This window comes from Plectropomus leopardus, chromosome 13 (assembly GCF_008729295.1).
Source record: "Plectropomus leopardus isolate mb chromosome 13, YSFRI_Pleo_2.0, whole genome shotgun sequence".
In the NCBI taxonomy this organism is placed as follows: domain Eukaryota; kingdom Metazoa; phylum Chordata; class Actinopteri; order Perciformes; family Serranidae; genus Plectropomus; species Plectropomus leopardus.
In genome coordinates, this window is record NC_056475.1 from 12,116,518 (window position 1) to 12,138,672 (window position 22,155).

Genomic DNA, 22,155 nt, shown 5'->3' on the forward strand with positions numbered 1-22,155 from the left:
TCATATCCAGTAAATACAGGCTACTATTTATAATATGACTGTGGAAAGCTTGAATACGAGAACTATCGACCTGCTCGGGAAACAGTCAGCATTTTCAGTTTAAAACCACGTGTTTTCCTGAACAAAGTAAAGGTGTAAAGGGTTAAAGATCATTTCGGCAGCAGATTCACATTCAGCAGGTTTGCTCTCTCCAGTACTTGCATCGCTCCGCGGGCAGCGCTGGCTCGCTCCGATATTTCAACCCGCTGTGGATTGTGGGAGTCGAGGACACTGCCCAGGCTTGTTCCCAGAGAACCGGAGACATTTTCCCCGCTGTGTTTTGTAAGTAACGCTCCGGTTTTGCGCAACGTGTTGCCGGGTCGAGCTCGGTCGCTTTTTGTCGGCTGTACCGGTGTCTGTTTGCAACACTGAGCCTTTAATGTTGCCATTTCGTGTTTTCCTGGCATGGAGGCCGAGAGCGGAGACTGCTGGAGCTGACAGGCAGGGAGGGGAGGGACGGAGGAGCGGGCAGCCGCCGCCGCTCCGCCGGGGTTATTTCTACTCGAAAGCTCACTGACCTGAACAGAAAATTGTCCTCATGTCGCCTGACAGCTCCATTTTAACCTATTAAGCAGTCGCTTATTCTGCTGAAAAGACAAATTTACATGTGCGAGACATCCGGCGCGCTGTTGACATGCGGAAATCGTTATCAGTTGCCAACAGAAAGAAATACCCAGCGTAGCGGCGAAACCCACCTACACCTGTCCTGAGTGGAGAAATGCCGCATCTACTGGTCAATTTGGCGGTAAATTGCCACGCACGCGTTATGTTTAATATAATATGTTATGCATCGTGTGAAATCCTTGCATTAATTACAGCAGGTTTAAGAAGCAGCATGGCCTTTGGTGGGGCTTATTAATAATCAGTATCAGGAAAATTGGTGTCTGCATCTGCTACAATGAATGACATCTGAAATTATCCATTGGATTGACTTGGGATGTTATGAGTTTCTATTCGAGTTTAACCTCTAAAATGATGGCCATTATATGCATATTATTTACATTTAATAACAGACCATGCCTGAGATGTCAAAATACCAACGGCGCTCAAAGCAGTGATCAAACAACATAATAGCATTTCATGGTCCTCTTAAAACTTCTACTGTGCAAAGAGTCTTAGGCCATCTTAAACTTAATTTTAGCACGGTTATAATGATCATGCATATTTAATCTTTCGGTCTCTTTACTAAAATACAACCAGAACATACAGGAAATATGTACACAGTATAATAAACGCAAATATTTTGGAATAAAGTACTTTCCACTTAGCATGTCTTCAGTTGTCTTGGGCAGACAATTTTGGGTATTAATCTTATAGTGTATTTACACCAGGTAGCATTCAAGACATGTCCAAAGTTTGATATTGATTGTTTTGAGCAATGTTATGGATTTACTTTGCCATATTTCATACCAAATATTGACTTCAGTCTGGATAGGCCAGGTTTTCTGACCTAGTTGGTGTTTTAAATCATTATACCTATTCTATTTTTTCATTGTTTGTACCATATACTGTATGTCTATCCTCATTACAACTTTGACAACAAATGTGTGGTGGCCTAAGACTTTTGCACAGCAGCATGGTAACACTTTTAAAATGCTCTTTGGCCTGTGGGTGATTTAAACAAAACATTAAAAAAAGCTTGTTGTTTGGAAATCTGTACTAAAGTCTGGTAAAGGACATTTTTCTAAACTTTAAAACTGACATGCTTATGCATCAAGCTGATTTGTAGCCTGCAGTTATCAAGAAAATTAAAGTGCAGAACTAACTGCAGGAGGACTTGAAAGATGGTGACTAATAGACTTGTGATGAAGGGTTTGGCCCTGAATGCATAATAACAAAATATTCTTTGTTGTTACATACAGAAAGAGAGTTTTGGGGATGGGCGTAGAGTTCTGTTTCAGTGGATCAGAAGTGCCAAACCTACAAAATCTGAAAATGTATTTAAAAAAAAACATACCTTATTCAGGAATTGCGTTAAGTTTTTGTAAAATTATTTAGAAAACAGATTCCATACATTATGTTAGATTGATAGGAATATAACCTGTTTCATTTAGCAAAAACAGCACAATTTTAATGTTTCCAGTGTAAGAATCGATGTTTTTCTTAAATTATTCATAAAGACCCTGACAGCCTCAGTAAAAGAGCCCACTGTTAATTTATTTCATCTTTATTTTGATTCATCACTTCCTGGGGTGAAGTGTCCCAACTTGTCTGCAGCAGTCAGGGAAAGACTGCCTGCGTTTCAGCCTCAGATTGTAATTTCAACCAGTAAGATGAGCACATCTCTTCACATCTAGCCAAGACATATTAAAGAAAGAGGTCACTCTACAGTAGGTGTACTAATTGCTGTATTATTTTTTTATTTCATATTTTACTCACCTTAAAGACAGTAATATGGTAATGGATCGTGGTCGATGTCTCCCTGCAGAGCACAACACTGGTGGCGCCATGTCTAGCCGAGGAGGAAAGAAGAAGTCGACCAAGACGTCCCGGTCCACCAAGGCTGGGGTCATCTTCCCTGTGGGGCGTATGCTGCGCTACATCAAGAGGGGCCTGCCCAAATATCGCATCGGGGTGGGAGCGCCCGTCTACCTGGCTGCTGTCCTCGAGTATCTTACTGGTGAGATTTATTTTTGGAGAGGATGCATAAAAATGCATATTTCAGTGCAGAGTACAACTTGTATGCTTATTACAGATTTTTGAAGGGTATGTTTGTCAGGGAATACTGCAGTGACCTGCAACAGCAGCTGATCTGCTGAATCGCTTCTTCTCAAGCAAGGCTGTGTGACAGTGGATGTTAATGCATCTAAGGGCATTAGTTACTTTATTGCAGGGATACTTAACTTGCTTTGCCCGAGAGCTACTTTTGTAAAATGTCAGGAGGTCAGGGACCAGTTAAATGAGGAAGAACTTTAAAGCTGTACATATACTCAGAGATCACCTAATCATTTGGTATTTGCTAAAAAGTTGGTGGTGTGTTTTTGGAGGCATACTTGCTCTTTCAGTCCACATCTAGTCATGTGCACCGCTCTCATGTACATTCATTCATTTTTTCTCTATAAGATTAAAGGGCCACATGGAAGTCTATAACTCTTAATTTAATTTGCCTCAGCATTCATAATGAAGTCATAAACTGACTTTCTAAGCCACTTGTGCTCTGCAGTGTTTATTGATAATACTTTGGTTTTGCCCACATAGCCGAGATCTTGGAGTTGGCAGGTAATGCAGCCAGAGACAACAAGAAGGGCCGCGTCACACCACGACACATCCTGCTGGCCATCGCCAACGATGAGGAGTTGAACCAGGTCAGCTGCTTCACACATATGAATAAACACTGTAGGCATTTTAGTTGTTTACTTGTGTCTTATTTTAAAGTTATCTAATCTGTCTTTTAAAAGGAAACACAAGTGGTGTTTTTATTCTGTAGCCCAAACAAAACCATATAATATGATTGTCAACTATTTTCCACTGCATGCAATATGTTTTTAGATTAATTTCTTACCTTTCAGGCAGTGTTGGACTATGTAAATCCCAGTTTTTTAACATTGTCTTCCTGTGTCTCAGTTACTGAAGGGTGTGACCATCGCAGCAGGTGGAGTCCTGCCCAACATCCATCCAGAGCTGCTGGCTAAGAAGAGAGGAGCAAAGGGAAAACTGGAGATACCCGTCTCACCTGCACCAGAAAAGAAACCCAAGACGGTCAAGAAAACAGCGGCTAAGAAAATTACTGGGAAAAAGGCGGGGGCGAAAGCTAAGGTATTGATTTATGTGAACTAGTGATTAAGATCTAAGCTGAATGTGTTTGTGGTCAAATGTGGGAAATTGAAAGTGGAGAGTGTTTCATTTCTGAACACCTGGGATTTTGCATAGGCCGACTTTGTAAAACTAACATTTGTCTACTATTTAAAATGTATCCAGTGTCCTGAGCAGAGACTTGTTGTTACAGGTTAAATGGTTTACATGTTGTGTTTGCCTGATTTTAGACAGATTTGTCAACTTGTTGTAGGGTGGCACATGCCATGTTTGTTTATTTTTTGGGTAATGAGAATAGATTTGGCAGAGTTATTCTCTTAAAAAGACTAAAGTGTTAAAATGACAACAGTACGTACATTATGTAACACCAAAGGCTGAGGGGAAGTAAAATTTCTAATCGCAGCACAAGTGTTAATACGTACTGTATGTCCTCAACAGAAGCAAGGAGAGGTGAGCAAGGCAGCGTCGGCAGACAGCACCACAGAGGGATCTCCAGTTGACAGCTTCACCGTGCTCTCCACCAAGAGCCTCTTCCTGGGTCAAAAGGTCAGTTTTTCTGTCTGTAGAAACATAATAGCTATGGACAGTTTCAAGCTAAATACATGATTATCTATAGGTGAGTCTCCACCAAATGATTTATGTTTGGGATAAACAGATATCTAATTCATCTATACTGTATACTAAAGAAAGATTCAAGACAAACTTACAAATACAAGTCAGACGAACATAGATACTAAGATATTAAGACTAAAAATCCAAAAGTCAAAGGAATAAGACACAGTTTGATGTCTTTTTTAGTCATGGAGGATGCTGTCTCTGTTTCAGAGAAAACCTGACATTGTGTTCTTGATGAGCAGCCACAGTAATCAGATCATAGGCTGTAAAACCAGCACTGTGTTTTGTATTTTTCTCAGCCACAGGGGTTTTTAATTGAAAGTGCTCCTGCTGACGTAAGACTAAAAACTGTTGGATCTGCCTCCTTAAAATATTTATATGTTGTTAAGCAGTCTCTTATCTATACTTCTGCTCTGCCACAACTAAACTAGATACAAGAGGTGAAATCAATTTTAGCTGATCTTAATTAGCTATCTGTTCCGTCTCATAAAATGTAAGTTTTCATCACACTGCACTTCCTCACAGGTCTGCTATGATCCACCAGACTTCATATAAGGGCTTATAATGCTACACAACAAAGCAGCGCACATGCTTTCACTGTTATAGCCACCATGACTGCTGTGTTGTCTATTATCTGACAGATCTGTAAGCTCCCCTCGCTTGGGTCCTGCTGAACATAAAAACTTCTTTTTTAACCTTTTTTTTGTTTGAACTGAAACATGGAAGTAAATTTGCCTGAAAGTCACATCTAAAGCTTTTTTAATGTCTGGGTTTCAAGATCACAAGATTGTCAAGATCAGAAGCTTGTAAAAATAGCTTTAAGTTTAAAAAACATGAAAGGGAGGAGGTAACAACGGTTTGTAAGAGAATGAATGACTCAAGAATGATGCAAGAAGTGTCACAGATTCCCTAATTTCAGAGAGTGATGATAAATGTCAGTAGTTGCTGATTTATTATTTTGATTCTGCTTGCTCTGCGCAGTCTTTGTGCTAAAAAAAAAAAAAACGTATATTATGTGTTCTGTGTTTGGAGCACTTTAACAGTGCCTTCTGTGATTATTTTGCCTCTCACTAAAGCTTTTAGGTGGCATAGGATTGAGTGGTGGTCTCTGTAGGAATATAACTGGTAGTTTAGCAATCTGAAGAGTCATTCAAAATCAAATGCCCAAAAAAGAAATTCCCTCTATAGAAGAACAAATATGGTAAATTTACTTCCAGAGCTCAATGTTTCAGCTCAGTTGTGATTCTAATTGCTGCTAAGAGCACTGCATGCCTTGGTCTACTGTGCGTATGCTGATGCTAATATATTATTTAATACTGATTAATTATCCTGACCTTATGAAGTTGCAGATTTAGCTCTTAAAGCATAATGAAACAGACTTCTGGCTTGTGGCTGTTTCTTTAGCCAATTTTGCTTTTTCATCATGAATTAATTGATGATTTTGTTTTCAGAAAATATGTGAAATACATCAAAAATTACATACTTTTTTGTTATTTCTAAAGGTTAGAGACTGAACATACGCTGACTTGGCTCGTGGTTACTTTAATGCACATTCCGTTTCTATTGATTAATACAAAATTCAACCCAAATAGCAGCAGTATTTGTCCTATGTCATTAAACTTTCTTCAAGAGTAAAATGGCTTAGTGCTCGATTGTGTTGCTGACCAAAGATTACAGCAGCTGTTTAATTGAAATCAGTGGATGACAATGAAATGAATACCTCCCACTGATTACCATAATGAATCCATGAATAGACAAGCCAGTCTGTTCTCTGTTTTATAGACTTAATTATCGTAACTGCACTTTTTCTGCCCAAGTGTTCAGTCTTTATCGCACATGCTCCAAATAACTGCTCTGTTGTCGCTGCTTTCACTCTCACTGCTTTGTTTTGGGGTGATTGTGGCCTTTTATTACCAACTTTCAAGTTTAAATCATGGGTAGGGAAATGTGGTGTTTGTATAACAGATGACTAACGAATCTTGGACTCTGAGATACTAACAGGTTGTGGCATTATGCATTAAAAATTCTTAATATTTAGAGGGATACCTTGACATTTTGACGTTGTTTTAGAATATTCCCTCAGTCTTGCTGACTTTGACCTTGAATCTGTTATGCACCTAGAAAAGAATAGAAGAGAATAGAAATGTGAATATACTGGAATTGTCCTTACAAACAAATCAAGAGATTATAGGAATATATGCCTACATTTTTGATAGGAACAACAAGACTAAAGTGACATTGCAAGTAAGACTGTACCAAGGTCTTTGCAAAATGTTTGCAACTAAATATCACAAGATTCTGACCAAATATCTTATTTTTTATTTTAAAAAATCACATTGTAAATATATTGTGAAAGCAAAAATAGTCAACTGGACAATATTGTTGCTTTTACAATATGTTTACAATGTGTTTTTTTTTAAATAAAAAGCATCTGTAATGTGGACATAATTTCTAAGTGGGTAAAGGCATATAACAGTAAGTTACTGGTAAGTTCAGAATATCAAATCCATTTACTGTAATACAGCCTTTAAAACTGGAAGAAGACAACACAATATCCAAAATCTTTGAGGATATTCTTATATTACAGTATTGATATAATATTGATATATTGTCCATTGCTAGCTGTAACAGTTGTTGTTTTCTGAATAAAGCTTCAAATGGCTTTCATTATATTTTATGACATCATCACTCTAAAAAAAAAACTCCTCGATTTGAATTGCAGTGCTCTTAGATTGCTGCAAGACGGCCTTGTTAATGCAGGTGTGTGCAGCAGGCAGAAGAGCAAACAGTTTTCGGACAGCAGGGAAAATGTTTTTGAAACACTAAACACCAACAAAAATGGATTAAAGCAGAATACTTGTTAGCTGAAAAGCTCTTTTTTTTTCAATTAATTTTGACTTTTGGACTTGCTCAGGAATTATTGAAAATACTTAGATCACACGAGTAAGAAATATTTCTATGCAGCCACTGCTGGAATCTAATTCTACAAATAGTATAATAACTAATAATATCAGTAAGGCCTAATCTTTATCTGCAACTGTGCAGAAATGCAGACATGCAAAAAAAGAAGAAACTCAACAATATGGATTGAACTTTGCACTATTCGGCACAACCCTAATATAAAGACATATAACTTGCCATAGAATGCCATAAATACTCTGAAACACTACACTCTGAAATAACTACAAGCACAGCCACAAAGGTGTGAGAAATTACATTGTATGCCATAGACATTTTAGACATGTCACTGCAAAGGTGTAAGTGATCAAATTATTGATGGCTGAATTGCATTTAGCTGCTTCAGCTTCACAGTCCTTGTTTTGTGCGTGCTGCATCCCTGTCACACTTTCACTGCTTTCTGGAGCACATAGATAAAATGGAAACATTGTTAATGTTATTAGTAAAACCTGTGTTTTTCTTACTATGGCAAGTCAAAATGTCTTCTGTGGAAAAGAGCTGTGTAACAGTATTTTTCAGTCGTCTACATAATTGTATCCATTATATATATATATATATATAATATATATATATATATATATATATATATATATATATATATATATATCGTCTACATAATTGTATCCATTATATATATATATATGTTCAGCTCATGACTGATGTCGGTATTGCTTGAGGTAATTTGTCTGTGTGGTCCTAGTTATCCAGGCGCTTTCCACTGACTTTTAAATAATTTAGCATTCCCTAATCGATGCACCTGCAGGCCTGCTGCCCTCTTTTGAATCCTTAAGTTGTCACAATTTGCTTTCAAAAATTACAAATGAGAGTGCATATCCAGAGGTCTGATTAGTGCCCATACAATAGAAACAGTTAGCAGTATAACCTTTGCAGCAGTGTTTCTCGCTGTGAGATGATAACATTATTTGTAGTTTTTTGTGTATTTTTGATAAGACTCTGAATATGTGTATGCTGTCAGTCTGCATTTAGACATCAAATTGCATGTCACCTCACACAAAAAGCATTTACTTTGTGCTTTCAGGTGTAGTTCACATATGTTGAAATTCCAGTTCTATAAACCATCAAAAAGTCAAGGTATCCCTTAAAGCAGTGGTGTGAATCTGGTTTTAATTGCTTTGCTTCCTTCCCTCTTCCCTCTTGCTCTCCCTCCTCCTCGGCATGCCTCCCCCCTGCTTCCCCCCCCCGCAGCTCAACCTTATCCACAGCGAGGTCAGTAACTTGGCTGGCTTTGACGTGGAAGGGGTCATCAACCCCACCAATGCTGAACTTGAACTTAAAGATGATCTAGGTGAGCTCCCCCCCCCATCCTCTCTGGTTCCAGTGGAGTTGGAGATTAAAAATCCTTGAGTGTGTAACAGCTTGACAGCTTCTAAATTAAACTGTCTGTGAATTAAGAACTCTAATAAAATTTCAGAATTTCAGAAAGCTGGACTGGTTAGAGGAACCTCCCTCCACCAAGTCTGTTCATGCACACTGAGGGAAACTTAGTTAATGTTGTGATCATGATGGAAAGATGTTGGAAAGTGGAAGTTAATAATTGCATCTACAATACCAACACAGCGAGCCAAGGAGTTGCTGTGAATAGATAAAACAATTACAATTAACAAATGAATACATGGGAACATGAAATAGGTCAGGATTGGTTTAAATCTACTTTTAGAAAACATATGTTCATAAAAATTAAGAATTATGTCTAATACAGCCATACAACTTTTGAATAATATTTTTGTTGCTTTTATCTTAGCCTTCAGCAACATGGCATGGCATATTACCATAATTAAAAGCTTAGTGAAATGGTGCCATGGATGGTAGCCTCAGCTCAGCTAACCTCAGCTACAACTTTCGTCAGCAGAAGTGCTTTGCTAATGACTCCTGAACTCTTGGGACATAAAATAACTTATTGATGGTGTTGCTCACAGTGTGAATACCTGGTGAGGATTTTAACTTTGATCTGCTTTGACCTCAAGTAACTCACTGTGCTCTTTGACTGAAAATGAAGAGCAGAAAGAGTTTCTCTAGCAGATCAATAGAAAACCACACAAAGTACAATTCCCAGTAGCAAGACATGAATTTCTGTGGAGATATTCAAGGATTTTTATCAAAGCTCCTCTGTGACCCTGCTTGCCCTTCCCATCATAAAGATGTGTTGAGGTTCATTCCAGGCTGTTGTCCTTTCAGATGGCTGTCAGACCTTTATACTACATAAAATCACTAGAGGTTGGGACGATTGCTGGGCTGAAATGGAGCACCAATTAGCAGAAGAAAGACATGACATTAAGGTCTTTTAGTTGCTTTCTGCAGCCTGACTGTAAGGTCGGTGGTCTGGAGTGTGATCATAACATTCTTGGCTCAGTTACATGAGCTGAGAATTCAGGACAGCACAATTAGTCAGAAAGCTGATTCAAAAAATGCTCTCTTTCTTAATGTCCTCAATTTAAAAACTACAAAAATAAAAATGGTATGTTATAAAAAAGTGTTCTAGCATGCAGTCTTGTGTGTTAGGTAGTATAACCCACAAAAAGTTGGGGAAATAATACTTTTTTTTTTAAGTAAATCTGGCTAACTGTGCAGCAGTCCTGCTTCCTAATGACATAATGTGACCCACTGTGTCCTCAGTTGCCTCCTTGTTTCCTGTGATGTCCTCAGCCAATAAGGAGTGCGCTCACTTCTGTCTCTTTTCTTCCTGTTCTTCTCTTTCATCCAATTTTTTGTTTAACTTTTTTTTCCCTCATCTTGTTGCTCCTGATCACACACACTGTGTTTCTTACCACCATGTTGTTTGCCTGTTGTCTGTCATTGTTGTCATCTGTAGTTGCAAGTTGTCCAAGCCGACATTTCCATCGTGGAGAGCGACGCTGTCGTTCACCCGACCAACTCCTCCCTCTATACAGGTGGTGAAGTAGGTAAAGGAACCAATGACATCACAGAGACCGCGAGTGCCTGTCTGCTCTCTCTTTGCATATTCCAGAAAGTCCACACAGCAGTCTGAGGACAAACATCACAGCAGCAACACAGTTTTATCAGTTATTTAGTCAGAAAACATTTTACAGTCATAACACAACTCCCTGCTGTCTTACTATAATAGCTTCTCTGTAGTAATTTGATGAAACATTGACTGAAAGAAACAATTACTGTATCACGAGTGTTCGAATTTACTTGCAGAGGCTTGAAGTGTGCAAGCAGGGAATATGTTATGTCTGCAAGAAAGTGCTTGTGGGAAACTACAGTTTTCAACATTTGAAAGTCAGCTGCCAAACAGCGCTGCAGTCACACGCTATGTTTTCAATAAACCTAACCCAGAAGACAAGGTCAATGTGGACATTGTGAAAAGGGTAATTTGAATTTGGCAGCTTACTGCATTAAAAAAAGGCTGTTGGTTGGCCACTGACTCCTATTTTTTCACATGTAAGAAATTCCTGCATTTTTATGCACTAAAAATGAAGAGGTTTTTTTTCAGTCACTGCTTTCAACTGGGGTCTGTCTTTGAAAGCAGGACTAGTGCAGCACCTTGCATTGTTTTAATGCAGATTTTCAGGCAGATTACAACTGATAATTTAGTTATCCTGCTTTGTGTGAAAAGCCCCTGCATTATCAAAGAAAACAAAACATTACTCTATAGTAAATATTCACTGTCTCAAGCACTCAGATATATTATTTTAACAAAGGTGGCCCATATGCTACTGTTAGTTTCAACCCACTGACAATTCACCTTTACAGCTAATCTCACTGAAGAAATACATCATTGTTTCAGTATGTTACCCTTATCAGCTATCCAATTGCAGTGTTATACAGAAACTTGATCTACAGAGAACACCACTTGACTGCATCTTGTAATATATACACAGCTGTATATTTCTGTCAGTGTAATCCTTAAACCAGGCTGCTGCTTGCTGTTTCTGCTTTGCTCCACTCAACTAAAATGTGGGCGATTTGGGACTCGCTTCATTTCCTGTTCCCCTTGACTGTGCTGTCAGTTCAACTGGTTAGAAAGAGAATCTACCAAGTTTCTGACTGAGACATTAACTTTGAAGTTTCAAATTAAAAGTCCTGGCAGTTTAACCATTAATGACTATACAATAAAACAGAGATTATATGTTTTCTGCTCGCTCATTTGGGCTGTTATTAAATTATTTGAAGAGCTTTTATCACCAATGTTTCTTTAAACCACTGATATTAACCTTGTTGTATATTTCTCTCCTGCCTGTTTTTGATGATATTGCAGTCAGACCATTTATTTCTCTAGCTGTGGCAGACTTGAATAACATTTCTCCTCTCTGGTTTCCTTTGTGGCTTCTCTCTTAAGCTCTGAGTAAATCTGAAACAGTGTGATCGATGTGGAATGACTCCCCCAAGCCATCAAAATAAGGAGACAGGAAGAATTTGTTTTCTTAATTATCTCATAATAACATCTAAATGTATCTGTCTTCTTGAGTTAAACTTAGATTGCTTTCTGAACTATTTTACTTTAAACAAATTAACAGAGCTTCAACATTTTCATTTATAACACAATGCAAGCCCTTTTTTTCCTTTTTTTAAACAAACTCTTTACACTCCAATTTGGGAGTGAAAGAAAATAGCCTCAGTCGACTGCGAATAAGCCAGAATGTGAGGACAGAGGGAAGTAATTAGGGACCGCGGCTTTAATACATTAGTTTAACTGACTCAGAGTGAGTCATTTGGAAAATAGCAGCCCTGGATCTTTGCACTTCATTTGCGAGACTTTTCCCAGAGTCGCACAAATGAAGAAACAGAGACTCGGTGTGCGGCCTGAGCTCAGAGATTCAGAGAGAAACCAGGTGAAATGATTGACAGCATCGTTGTCTGCCTGTCTCTGTCCGTCTCCATGTCTGCCTGCTTGCCTGTCATGCCTGTCTGCATGACATCACCTCTCCTCTAACCTGCTGTATGTCTGTCCGTCCATCAGCAGTATGCGAGGATGTAATCACTCCAATCCTCTCCTCCACTTAACAGGCTCGGCTCTGGAAAAGAAGGGAGGGAAGGAGTTCACTGAAGCGCTGTCGGAGCTGAAGAAGAAGAACGGCCCTCTGGAGGTGGCTGGTGGTAAGTGAGCAGAGAGATAATGTCAGGAATTGCCTGCAAGGGCTGCACAATGCATCTTTTTTATTGTCATGGTGATGTCAACTTGCATGATAAGAACATTGCAAAAGACTGTGATATTGCACTTTGAATAGAGAAACAAAATGTTAAATTCCATTCTGTCTCTAGATGCTATTTTGCCTGATACATGCCAGGTTGTTATTTCTAGCCAATCAGACAGTCCCCGCTGTTATGCAGGGTCCAATGAAGTCCCTGTGTTTGAAAAATTGAGTGAGTGAGCGGCTTATTACTTCTGTCCTTCTCTCAGAGACCTCGCTCTGCTCGTTCTGTCTGCGTGTGAGAAAGCGCAGGCAGTTTTCTTGACTTTATAGATGGATACAAACAATCAAGTACACTTTAATATCTGCTAGTTTATCGCAAGTAATATCACAACCTTCAGCAGGATCATCTAATCATATATGTTTTTCTCATATTGTGCAGCTCTATAACCTACCAGTGCCTGGTGCCTTTTGTGTGGATGATAAAGAGGTTTTTTTTTTAAAATACAAAAAGCATTTTGTAATTTCTGCCCGAGGAGCGTAACATGTTTGAAAAGTTCAGGCTTGGACTCTGTCTTAATTCAATGGTCCTTGATAAAGCCAGGCTGTGCTGTTGTATGTTGTTGTTGAGATTGGTGAAGCAAAACAAAATAAGGGAGATTTTACAGTGAAAGACTTGTCAAAATAAACACTGAAACAATGAAACGATCACCACATTGCAGTTAATCTAAAATATGTTAAAGACTGAACAAACAATGGGGCATGGGTAAGACTTTCTACTTTAAGTGCTTTCTTAGTAGCATGACTTTGCCTTTTATCCTTTAAAGTTACAGAAAACATTTCTGATGATGAGTCTGATTTTTAAAAAGTAAGAAAAGTCAAGAAAGTGCAGACTACTTGAAATTCAATTTTAGCTATATTTTTCGTGCTATAGTGGATTCTATTTTCTTACATACTTCGAAACTACCCTGACCAATGCTGTCTGTAGATTTCATTTCATTCCAAGCACAAGGTGGGAAGAGAAATTCAGAGTTCTACTTAAAGATTCCGTAACTTTGCTGCAACTTTGTAACATAAACCACATTTCAGGGCATATTGATCTTCTCAAGCACCACCCTGCTCCAATGACAATAATGTCAATATGCTCTGTGAATCTCTATACATGCACACATATACACACATACACACACACACACACACACACACACACACACACACACACACACACACACACACACACACACACACACGCCAACACCAAACCAAACAGGGCTGGATCCTTTTGGACACTGCAGCAGGGATTAGCTCTTCGGACACCAACACAAAGATTTCAGACACTGACAAATTCATTCTTCTCTTAAAGGTTAGATTTAGCCAGAATTTCCATTATCAATGAACTTTTTAGAGAACCAGTGAATACTTGGATATTATTGCCATGTAAATGATCAAAGATATGCACTATTGGCACATAATATCAGCTCTTGGCGACTTTAGCCTAAAACTGCAGGCATCGGTCTGCAGAGAGCCATATTGTTTGAGCCGTCAGATTATTTTATCGCTCAGTCCATTTGTCTCCACTTTCTCCATCTGTCTCTCTCATTATTCATCACTCTCACTCACTTTTTCAAACACTCCCCACTTTCACCACTGCTCTCTCACATTCAGCCAAGTTAGCTCAACATCATAATCCTGCTCTCTGCGTGGAGCTCATAAATAGATTACCAGGTGACTGAACGCCGAGCCAGCAGAGCCTGTCAGGGATTCTGGGGATCTGTTGGCCATACGGTCATCCTGACCAGACCTGTTTCAGGACAGCTGTCAGACAAGTTCCTCAGGATGTTTAAAATATTTGTAAAAATTATTTATTTATCTGGATTTTGAGAAGAAACTTCCCATTTTCAAGGCCAGGCACATTTTTCAAGTAAAGTTAAATATAGCTGTCTTTAATATTCACAAAAGAGGTAGCACTTAACTTATTTCACAATGATTACCAGTGTTAAAGGACACTAGATCTAGCATCTTAGGCAGGATTCGAGGCAATTCCAATACTGGTATCCGTATATAACAACTTTTTTTTTTCATTTTGGTCTTTTGTCTTCTTGTAATTTATTAAAGATAAGAAAAATAGTGGATATTTTTCAGCAACAATCCTGTTGCACTCAGGAAGTAAAACAATTTAGATTTATGTCAGCGACATAAAAAAAAGTTGGTCGACATTAACTGCTATAGTGGAAGCTAAACTCACATACAAAAATGCCACCCAGAGAAGCTCAAACTACATCAACAGAAATGTTGCAGCACTTTCCGCATAGTTTGATTGACAGGTGATCTCCAGATGTGCAGCACTCAACCACCACCACACACTGTTCCTCCTTCCCAAACCATAAAACATGTTGAACTTTGTAGGCAGTCATGAAACCGTAATCATCATCATCATCATCATCCACACACTTTACCTCACGAGCAGATCACACATGCAGTGCAACTGGCTCTCACTCTCCTGTGTGAAGTTGCTCCATCCTCTCTGTGTGCCATCTGGAAATAAGCTCGTCCTGAGCTTTGACTCCGGTCCAGTCTCACGTTCGCTGTGGGTTAATAAAATCTGACTGGAGGCTTTCTCACGTCACAGAGTCAGGGGCTTTAGCCAAGTTACACCGTCTACAGCTGCTAGTTAGACTTCTTCTTGTGTCTTCTCTTCTTTCCTCTGTTTCCTCCTTTCTTCTCCTCTTCCCTGTTCTTCTTCTTCTTCTCCTTTCCTTTGCTCCACTTCAGCTGTCTGGAGAAGTGATTTTTCCGGCCCACGTCGCTGTAATACTCTGGCCGAACCGTTTTAAGCTCTTGGAGATTTGCTGTATACATTTTCCACCAAGCAAAGTGTTCTTTTAGCGTCTGAGGTCTCCAGGGTTTTGACATCTGACAGAATTGGTTAATGTAGCTGATTTTGACTGCTGACAATGGATGTGACGTGAGAAAATCCAGCAGCATGTCAGAGGTGAACAAGTTCACTCACTGTCTGAGTAAACAAGACTTGCACAAATTAAGCAAAATATGATGGCGGTGTCAGAAAAAATTATGGTAATGATTTCACTTAACAATGCAGGAGGCAGCTGTGGATGAGTACAGACATTGTTCTTTCATTTCGTTTCATGTGCTCGCTTTTAAAAACCCTAAATTTAATTTAGGGCTGAAATTAATTTGTTCATTGATTACTTCACATACATAAAATTTCAGTTTGTTTTAAGTTTTATAAAGCTTTTTAAACCATGATGATTTACTGCTTTGCTCTGTTTTGTATCAAAGTATTTTGGGCCTTTGATCAAACAAAAAAAGTTTTCATCTTGAACTATGGACACATTTTTTTTTCCACAATTTTTGGACAATTTGTAGACAGAATAATAATTTGTAAACCGGAAAAAAAATCAAGAAGCAGCCCAAATTTGATTAGTCATGGACCCTAAAATTATTCTGATTACTATGGCAATGTGCAAATAAGTTTGTTCAACGGAAACATTTTTTTTCCACTCACATTTTTACCTGAAACACATTTCTGCTTTCCACTCCTCTCCGCCTCTGCTTTATCTCATCTTTGTTTTCTGCTCACCTCATTAACCAGGCGTCATCCTCTCTTCTCTCTGTCCCTCAGCTGTGTTGACCGCCGGCTTCGGTCTTCCTGCTAAGTACGTCATCCACTGTAACAGTCCAGGCTGGGGCTCCGACAAGTGCGAAGAGATGCTTGACAAGACGGTGAAGAACTGCCTGGCTCTGGCAGACGAGAAGAAACTGAAGTCGGTGGCTTTCCCGTCCATTGGTAGTGGGAGGTAAGAAAACACAGAGAAAGAAATGAACAACAAGCGTGTTGCACGTCATGCAGATCACTAGTGTACGTTATCAACTTGAGAGCATTTTTACCTCTTAAGTGTAATACTGGAGGTTGTTCTAAACCCAAAAAAATGTACCTGAGTTCACCTGAACATGATGATCCATTCTCTAGTTGGAGGAAAAGTCTCACACGTTTTTATAACATCATGAATGGCAGACTTGCGTCGTCAGCAATAAAGTGTTGGTGCTCATGTGCCTCTGCTTGTTTTCTCTGTGTAAGTCAAAACAGGAGTTGACATGGTTTCCAGGCGACAGAGGAAAACACATCCACTTTGATCAGGAAAGATTTACACAAACATGCCATGTGTTGTAATAACAGTAAGACAGTGTAAAAGCAGCACGTGGAGGTCAGGGCAGTACGTCACAACTAGAAACTTCAATTTGTGAACCCTCACAACATAATAATACTGTATTTACTGATGTTCTCTTTTTTTTTTTTACTCAAATAATTTCAGAGGCATGAGAAACAAAAATCAGATTTAGAGAAAATTCTTCAAAACTAAACGAAAATGTGTGCAGAAATAAAGCCACTATAACAACTTAGCCCCAGCTCTGTCGTTTGGTCTGCCACTTAGGTCAAGACTGAAATATCTCAACAACTATGGCATGGAATGTAATTCTGACTTTTCGTCTACTGCTATTATCAGATCACAACAAAATTCATAACCAGATACCTGTAAAACAAATGACATCCCACCAGCCTCAGCTGCACTTTGTGCTTCGAATAGGGCAGTTTTAGAATGTGAATACGCTAAAGTAAGATGGTAAACAACATTATACCTGCTCAGAGGGCTGCATCTTCTTTTTCATGTTAATTAATCTGTTAATTATTTTCCCAATTAATCAGTTAGATATTTGGTTTACAAAATGTTAGAAAATGGTGAAAAATGTCAGTCAGTGTTTTCCAAAGCCTGAGATGCTTTGTTTTGTCCACAAACCAAAGCTATTCAGTTAAACGCCGTAGACGAGTAAAGAAATCAGTAAATATTCACATTTAAGAAGCTGGAATCAGATCATTTTAACTTTTTTTCTTGAAACATTTCTCAAACCAATTAATTGGCTATCAAATTAGTTGGCAATTATTTTAATAGTTGACAGTTAATTGATTCATTGATTGATCGTTGCAGCTCTGCCTGTTTAACATCAGCATGTTGGCATTGTCATGGTGAGCATGTTAGCATCCTCATGTTAGCATTTAGCTGAAAGCACTACAAGGTTTGACAATGGCCGCACAGAGCTGCTAGAATAGCCGTAAACTCTTTTTCTTGGTTTCTTTTTCCCAGTTTGGTAATCATCCTGCCGTGTATCTTACAGACCCTTGCTGAATCTGAAACTACAGGTTGGGAAACAAGTGATCATAGGGGTCAAAGTCAGCTTCAGACTTAAAACCACTGAAAAATATTTAAAAATCATGGGGATATGTTTAGAAAAGTTATAAGCAATTTAAAATTTTATATTTGGTCTACTTAAAAGACAAGTCTCTTCAGTGTTGGACCCATTTGTTGTTTTTCTGTCAGGAATGGTTTCCCGAAACAGACGGCGGCCCAGCTTATCCTTAAGGCCATCTCCAGCTACTTTGTGGCCACAATGTCTTCCACCATCAAGACCGTCTACTTTGTGCTGTTTGACAGCGAGAGCATTGGGATCTACGTGCAGGAAATGGCCAAGCTGGAGACGAGCTAAGAGTTTGGAGTTTTTTCCTCCTTGTCCCTTTTTTCCCTGCACCCTGTTTTTCTGCAAGGAAGTAGGAAGGTGTTTACTAGTGATTTGTTTTATTATCAAGAGAAGAAGAAAAAGAAGAATCTTTCTAAAGGCCGGGAACTTGTTTTTGCATTATGTTTGTATTTTTCCTACATTGTTTTTAATTTCTTATGTACTTGTCACCTCTGGCGTTTAAATGTAAAAGTGCACTGTTCATTCAGCGGTCTTTTACTACAAACAGTGCCCTACAAAACAGATTCATCAAGTGAAAAGACTCACTTAAGATTTAATTTTCATGTTATAAGCAGTAAAAGATGTTATGAGAGATAGCTACACCTCAATTATAAGGCTTCCAGAGAAGTCAGATGAATACGGGTTAATGCATGTAATGGCAGTCAAGATAATTAAACAGCTTTTCTCTTTCTTTTAATCATAAAAACACTTGATACAGTGTATTTTTGGTATCAATTTTGCGTTTTGGAACGTCTCTGTTGTTAACAGTACTGTATAATGAAAAGGTGAAGTTTGATTTGCTCTACTTTGGTCTTCAGGAGACTAATATAACAGAAATATGGAATGAGTTTTTGTGTTGTGTGTTGCAAATTCCTGCATTTGCCTTTCTTTACACTGGCAAAAATAAGTTTCCTTGTGAGCTGCAGAGACCTTGAATTTCACAAAAAGAACTTTGAAAAAAAAAAAATTCTGTAAATGCCTGCATACACCGATGAGCCAAGACATTAAAACCACTGACAGGTAAAATTAATGATCTTGATCATCTCGCTATAATGCAGTGTTCTGCAGGGAATCCTTGGGTCCTGGCATTCATGTGGATGCTACTTTACATGCACCATCTACCCAAACACAGTTAGAGAACGATGGCAGGGCCCCCCCAGCAGGACAGTGTACCTTGCCACACTGCAAAAACTGCTGAGGAAAGGCTTGAGGAATGTGACAAAAAACTTGCGCATCAACCTAGCCTCCAAATTCCCCAGATCCCAATCTCATTGAGTATCAGTGGGACATGCTGGTACCCTAGAGGTCCCCTGATCCATTGTGGGGTCTCCTTGGATCGGACCTGACCTGTCGAGACCTGGACATAAGGCCTCTGTGGGGTGTCCTGTGATGTTTGGCACAGGAGCACTTACAGTGTATCCTTTGAGTCCTGTGGGTTGCGAGATGGGGCACCAGCATGTCCCTTGGATGCTTTATCAGATTGGGATCTGGGAAATTAGGAGCCCATATTGGTATGTTAGGCTCAAGTTCCTCGGGCCTTTCTTAAACAGTTTTATCGGCGGTCAGTAGTCTTAATGTTTTGGCTGAAAGGTGTGTTGTAATCAGCATCCTGGTACCAGCGTCAAGAGTTTATACTGTAAACTGAACACCTGTTGGTTTTCATGTGCAGTAATAATAATTCAATTTATGACATAAAATAGAGGAATTTGAGGTTTTTGCAGGGCACGGATGGTTTATATTGTGTGTTCCTATCAATGTTTATATAGATGGAGTATTTGTGAAATGTTATGGTAAAATATTAGACTGTAACATAGATTTTTATTTTCTATTTTAATTGATACTACAGGTGGTTTGGAAGAAAAAAATACTAATGAGAAAGATGTTTTTTGTGTGTTTTTTCTTTGTTAAGCCATAAAACAAATGTACCCATTTTTGCTGGAATTAGAAGCTCTGTTCTGTTGCTTTTGGTTTGCTCGTTCATTCAGCCGCCACTAGATGGCTCCCTGTAATCAAGGATTGGATTTTCTCATCTCAGCCATTTTCTGTGCAGCAGCAGGCCTCTTCACAAAGACACTGTTTAACTTGAGTTGTATTTGAATTGGGATTGACGGACATATATATTTGGGGAACCCGACTACTCTGCTGCATTTGGACTTTTCAAAAGCCTAACTTTCTTATGAAAAGTAAAAAAAAAAAGTGCTTTCTAAAGAATTGCTATAATTGATGATTCTACAAAAGGTCTGTACACACTCCGATAATAAAATACCTTAAAGGCATCATTTTGTTCCTCTTTGCATGAGATCATTTTGTGCTTTTACTTTCTTTGAGGATGCTACCAGGAAATGTGAGCCTTACAGAATCAAAGAAAAAGAGTGTGAAATTTAGTAAGAGAAAACTTCATTGTCTTCTGTGGAAATGTGTGTGTGTGTGTTTGAATGTAATAATAATCCATCTTCACTACATTAAAGTGAGCATAATTTCAAGAGTTGTAGAACAAATGGCAAGAAGATGACACGCTACATTTCTCTGATTTGACTGAGAGCCACATTCAAAGCCTCAGGATCCCCAGCTCAACTTCTGGCTCTATAAGCATGTGTGTTTCTGTCCCGTACTTAAGAGGACCAAATGGTCTCACAGTGAGAGAAGAGGAAGATTATCAGTATGAGGACATTCTGATGGTCCTTTCTGATTTTAGGGTCACAAATTTAGGATTGATTAAAGTTGAGCATGGAGAGGCATAGATGAGATAAATGTACTTTTATCACTATTGCTTGTGATGACTATGCCATTGTTGCTCAACTTTATAACTTCCCCATTATTGACTTTTCTGGCTCTGACTATTCACTGATTATAATCTGTTTTGCAACGACACACGCCTAATCTCTTTCACAATGGAACAAAAGCAGAACATGAGAAAGCAAACTTGCAAACTTCAAGGGGTCTTAGCACATCCTATTATTCTGTGAACAAAGAAACAACAACAAACAGAAATTTCTGCACCAGCAGCACTTCGTGAAAGTCAACAGAGTTGTAATACAAGAAAAAATGTAAATGATGAACAATTCTGGCAGAAAACCCACAACCTTAACTAGTCGTCTAGAGGTGAACCAACTTAAGCAACATTACAATTTAAAGTGACACTTGAGTCAGAGAATGTTTGAAACAGGAAGTCAGGTCCACATTCAAGCATACAAACATGGGTGAAAACATGTTCCTTTGCAGATTCCAGTTTCTCTATCCAAAAGTGGAAAATAATTATCTGTTTCCTGTATGTTAGTAAAATACAGAAGAAGTGAAAAATCCTGTCTTTTTTATTTTCTTTACATAGTGATTCACTTTGTAAAGAATGATTCACATAGTGATTCAATTATCAACTCTAATTTGGACCAAAACAACTTCTTTGTTATTATTAGATACATTAATTCAACTTGTACTGCAAAAAATTGCCAGAAATGTGAAACAGCTCACCTCTCCTCTCTACCTGTCTCTACTTACAAGCTGCCCAATCTGAGTTGTGCAGGTGCGAGGTAGAGGTACAGGAACACCACTTTGACAAACAAACCACATGTAGAACTGCATGATCACAGTTAATGGGGTTTTAAATTTCAGAAAAGAAAAAAAAATCATTTGCTATCTTGAAGCAAATTCAACAAGTAACCAGAGCCTTCAAAGAAATGTAGTAGAGTCAAAATTACAATATTTCACATGTAGTAAGTCAAGGTAATAAACTGCCCCCCTAAAATAATACTCAAGTAAAGTAGGTACTCAAACATAACTCAAGTACAGTACTTAAGTTAAAGTACTTTGTTAATGCCCAACACTGGCGGAAGGATGCTAGGGTTTGTACTGCTGGTGTGTTTTGCCTATCAAATGGTAGTGCCAGATCAGCAAAACATATGAGTGATTTTTGGAATGCATTCATGAATTACTCATTTTGTTTTGGTATATGGAACTTCTTAGCAAAGAGCCATGTCCTCTGCCACTTTAAAAAACATCACATTTTATACAACTGTAAGAAAACTGCTAGGAGTAAAGATGTGCAAACATATGAACTCTGTCACCATATGAATGAAGCCTCTGTATGAAGGCACTGTTTATATGTGAGTTCTTAAAAATGAATAAAAGCATCAACCCGTTTGCTAATGAGTGTACATGTTACTGAGGTAAACAAATCTAAAACATCTAAAAAACTGAAATGTTCATGTGTTGTCAAATTTAACTCGCTGTAAAACACCTGTAAATAAACATTGTAATGAGAACAGGTTCCAAATCTGTAGAACAACCCTTTTCTTTACATTTGGTCACGGACTCATCCTTTAAGGGATACAGGTCATTTGTTACAGTTTTTAAATTCTTGTTAATT

General features: G+C 38.5%; 1 protein-coding gene across 2 annotated transcripts; it reads left to right on the forward strand.

Moving 5' to 3' along the window:
• Positions 1-97: 97 nt before the first annotated feature.
• LOC121952145 (core histone macro-H2A.1) lies at positions 98-20,071 on the forward strand. 2 transcript variants are annotated; one of them, XM_042498658.1, is made up of 10 exons: positions 98-321; positions 2,238-2,369; positions 2,468-2,659; positions 3,238-3,344; positions 3,604-3,795; positions 4,231-4,338; positions 10,196-10,286; positions 12,355-12,444; positions 16,123-16,297; positions 17,876-20,071. In XM_042498658.1, exons 3-10 carry the CDS (start codon positions 2,488-2,490, stop codon positions 18,039-18,041), a joined length of 1,101 nt encoding a protein of 366 aa, XP_042354592.1. In that variant the 5' UTR covers positions 98-321; positions 2,238-2,369; positions 2,468-2,487; the 3' UTR covers positions 18,042-20,071. The 2 variants fall into 2 exon arrangements, with proteins under 2 accessions (XP_042354592.1, XP_042354591.1); XM_042498657.1 differs by lacking the exon at positions 2,238-2,369.
• Positions 20,072-22,155: the final 2,084 nt, after the last annotated feature.

What these genes read in the sequence shown, in the direction of transcription:
- LOC121952145 (XM_042498658.1), top strand. Translation starts at nt 2,488, where the DNA reads ATGTCTAGCCGAGGAGGAAAGAAGAAGTCGACCAAGACGTCCCGGTCC. An exon ending in ACGATGAGGAGTTGAACCAG is followed by an intron (nt 3,345 to 3,603) that starts GTCAGCTGCTTC and finishes CCTGTGTCTCAG; the next exon opens with TTACTGAAGGGTGTGACCAT. An exon ending in CCCTCTGGAGGTGGCTGGTG is followed by an intron (nt 12,445 to 16,122) that starts GTAAGTGAGCAG and finishes TCTGTCCCTCAG; the next exon opens with CTGTGTTGACCGCCGGCTTC.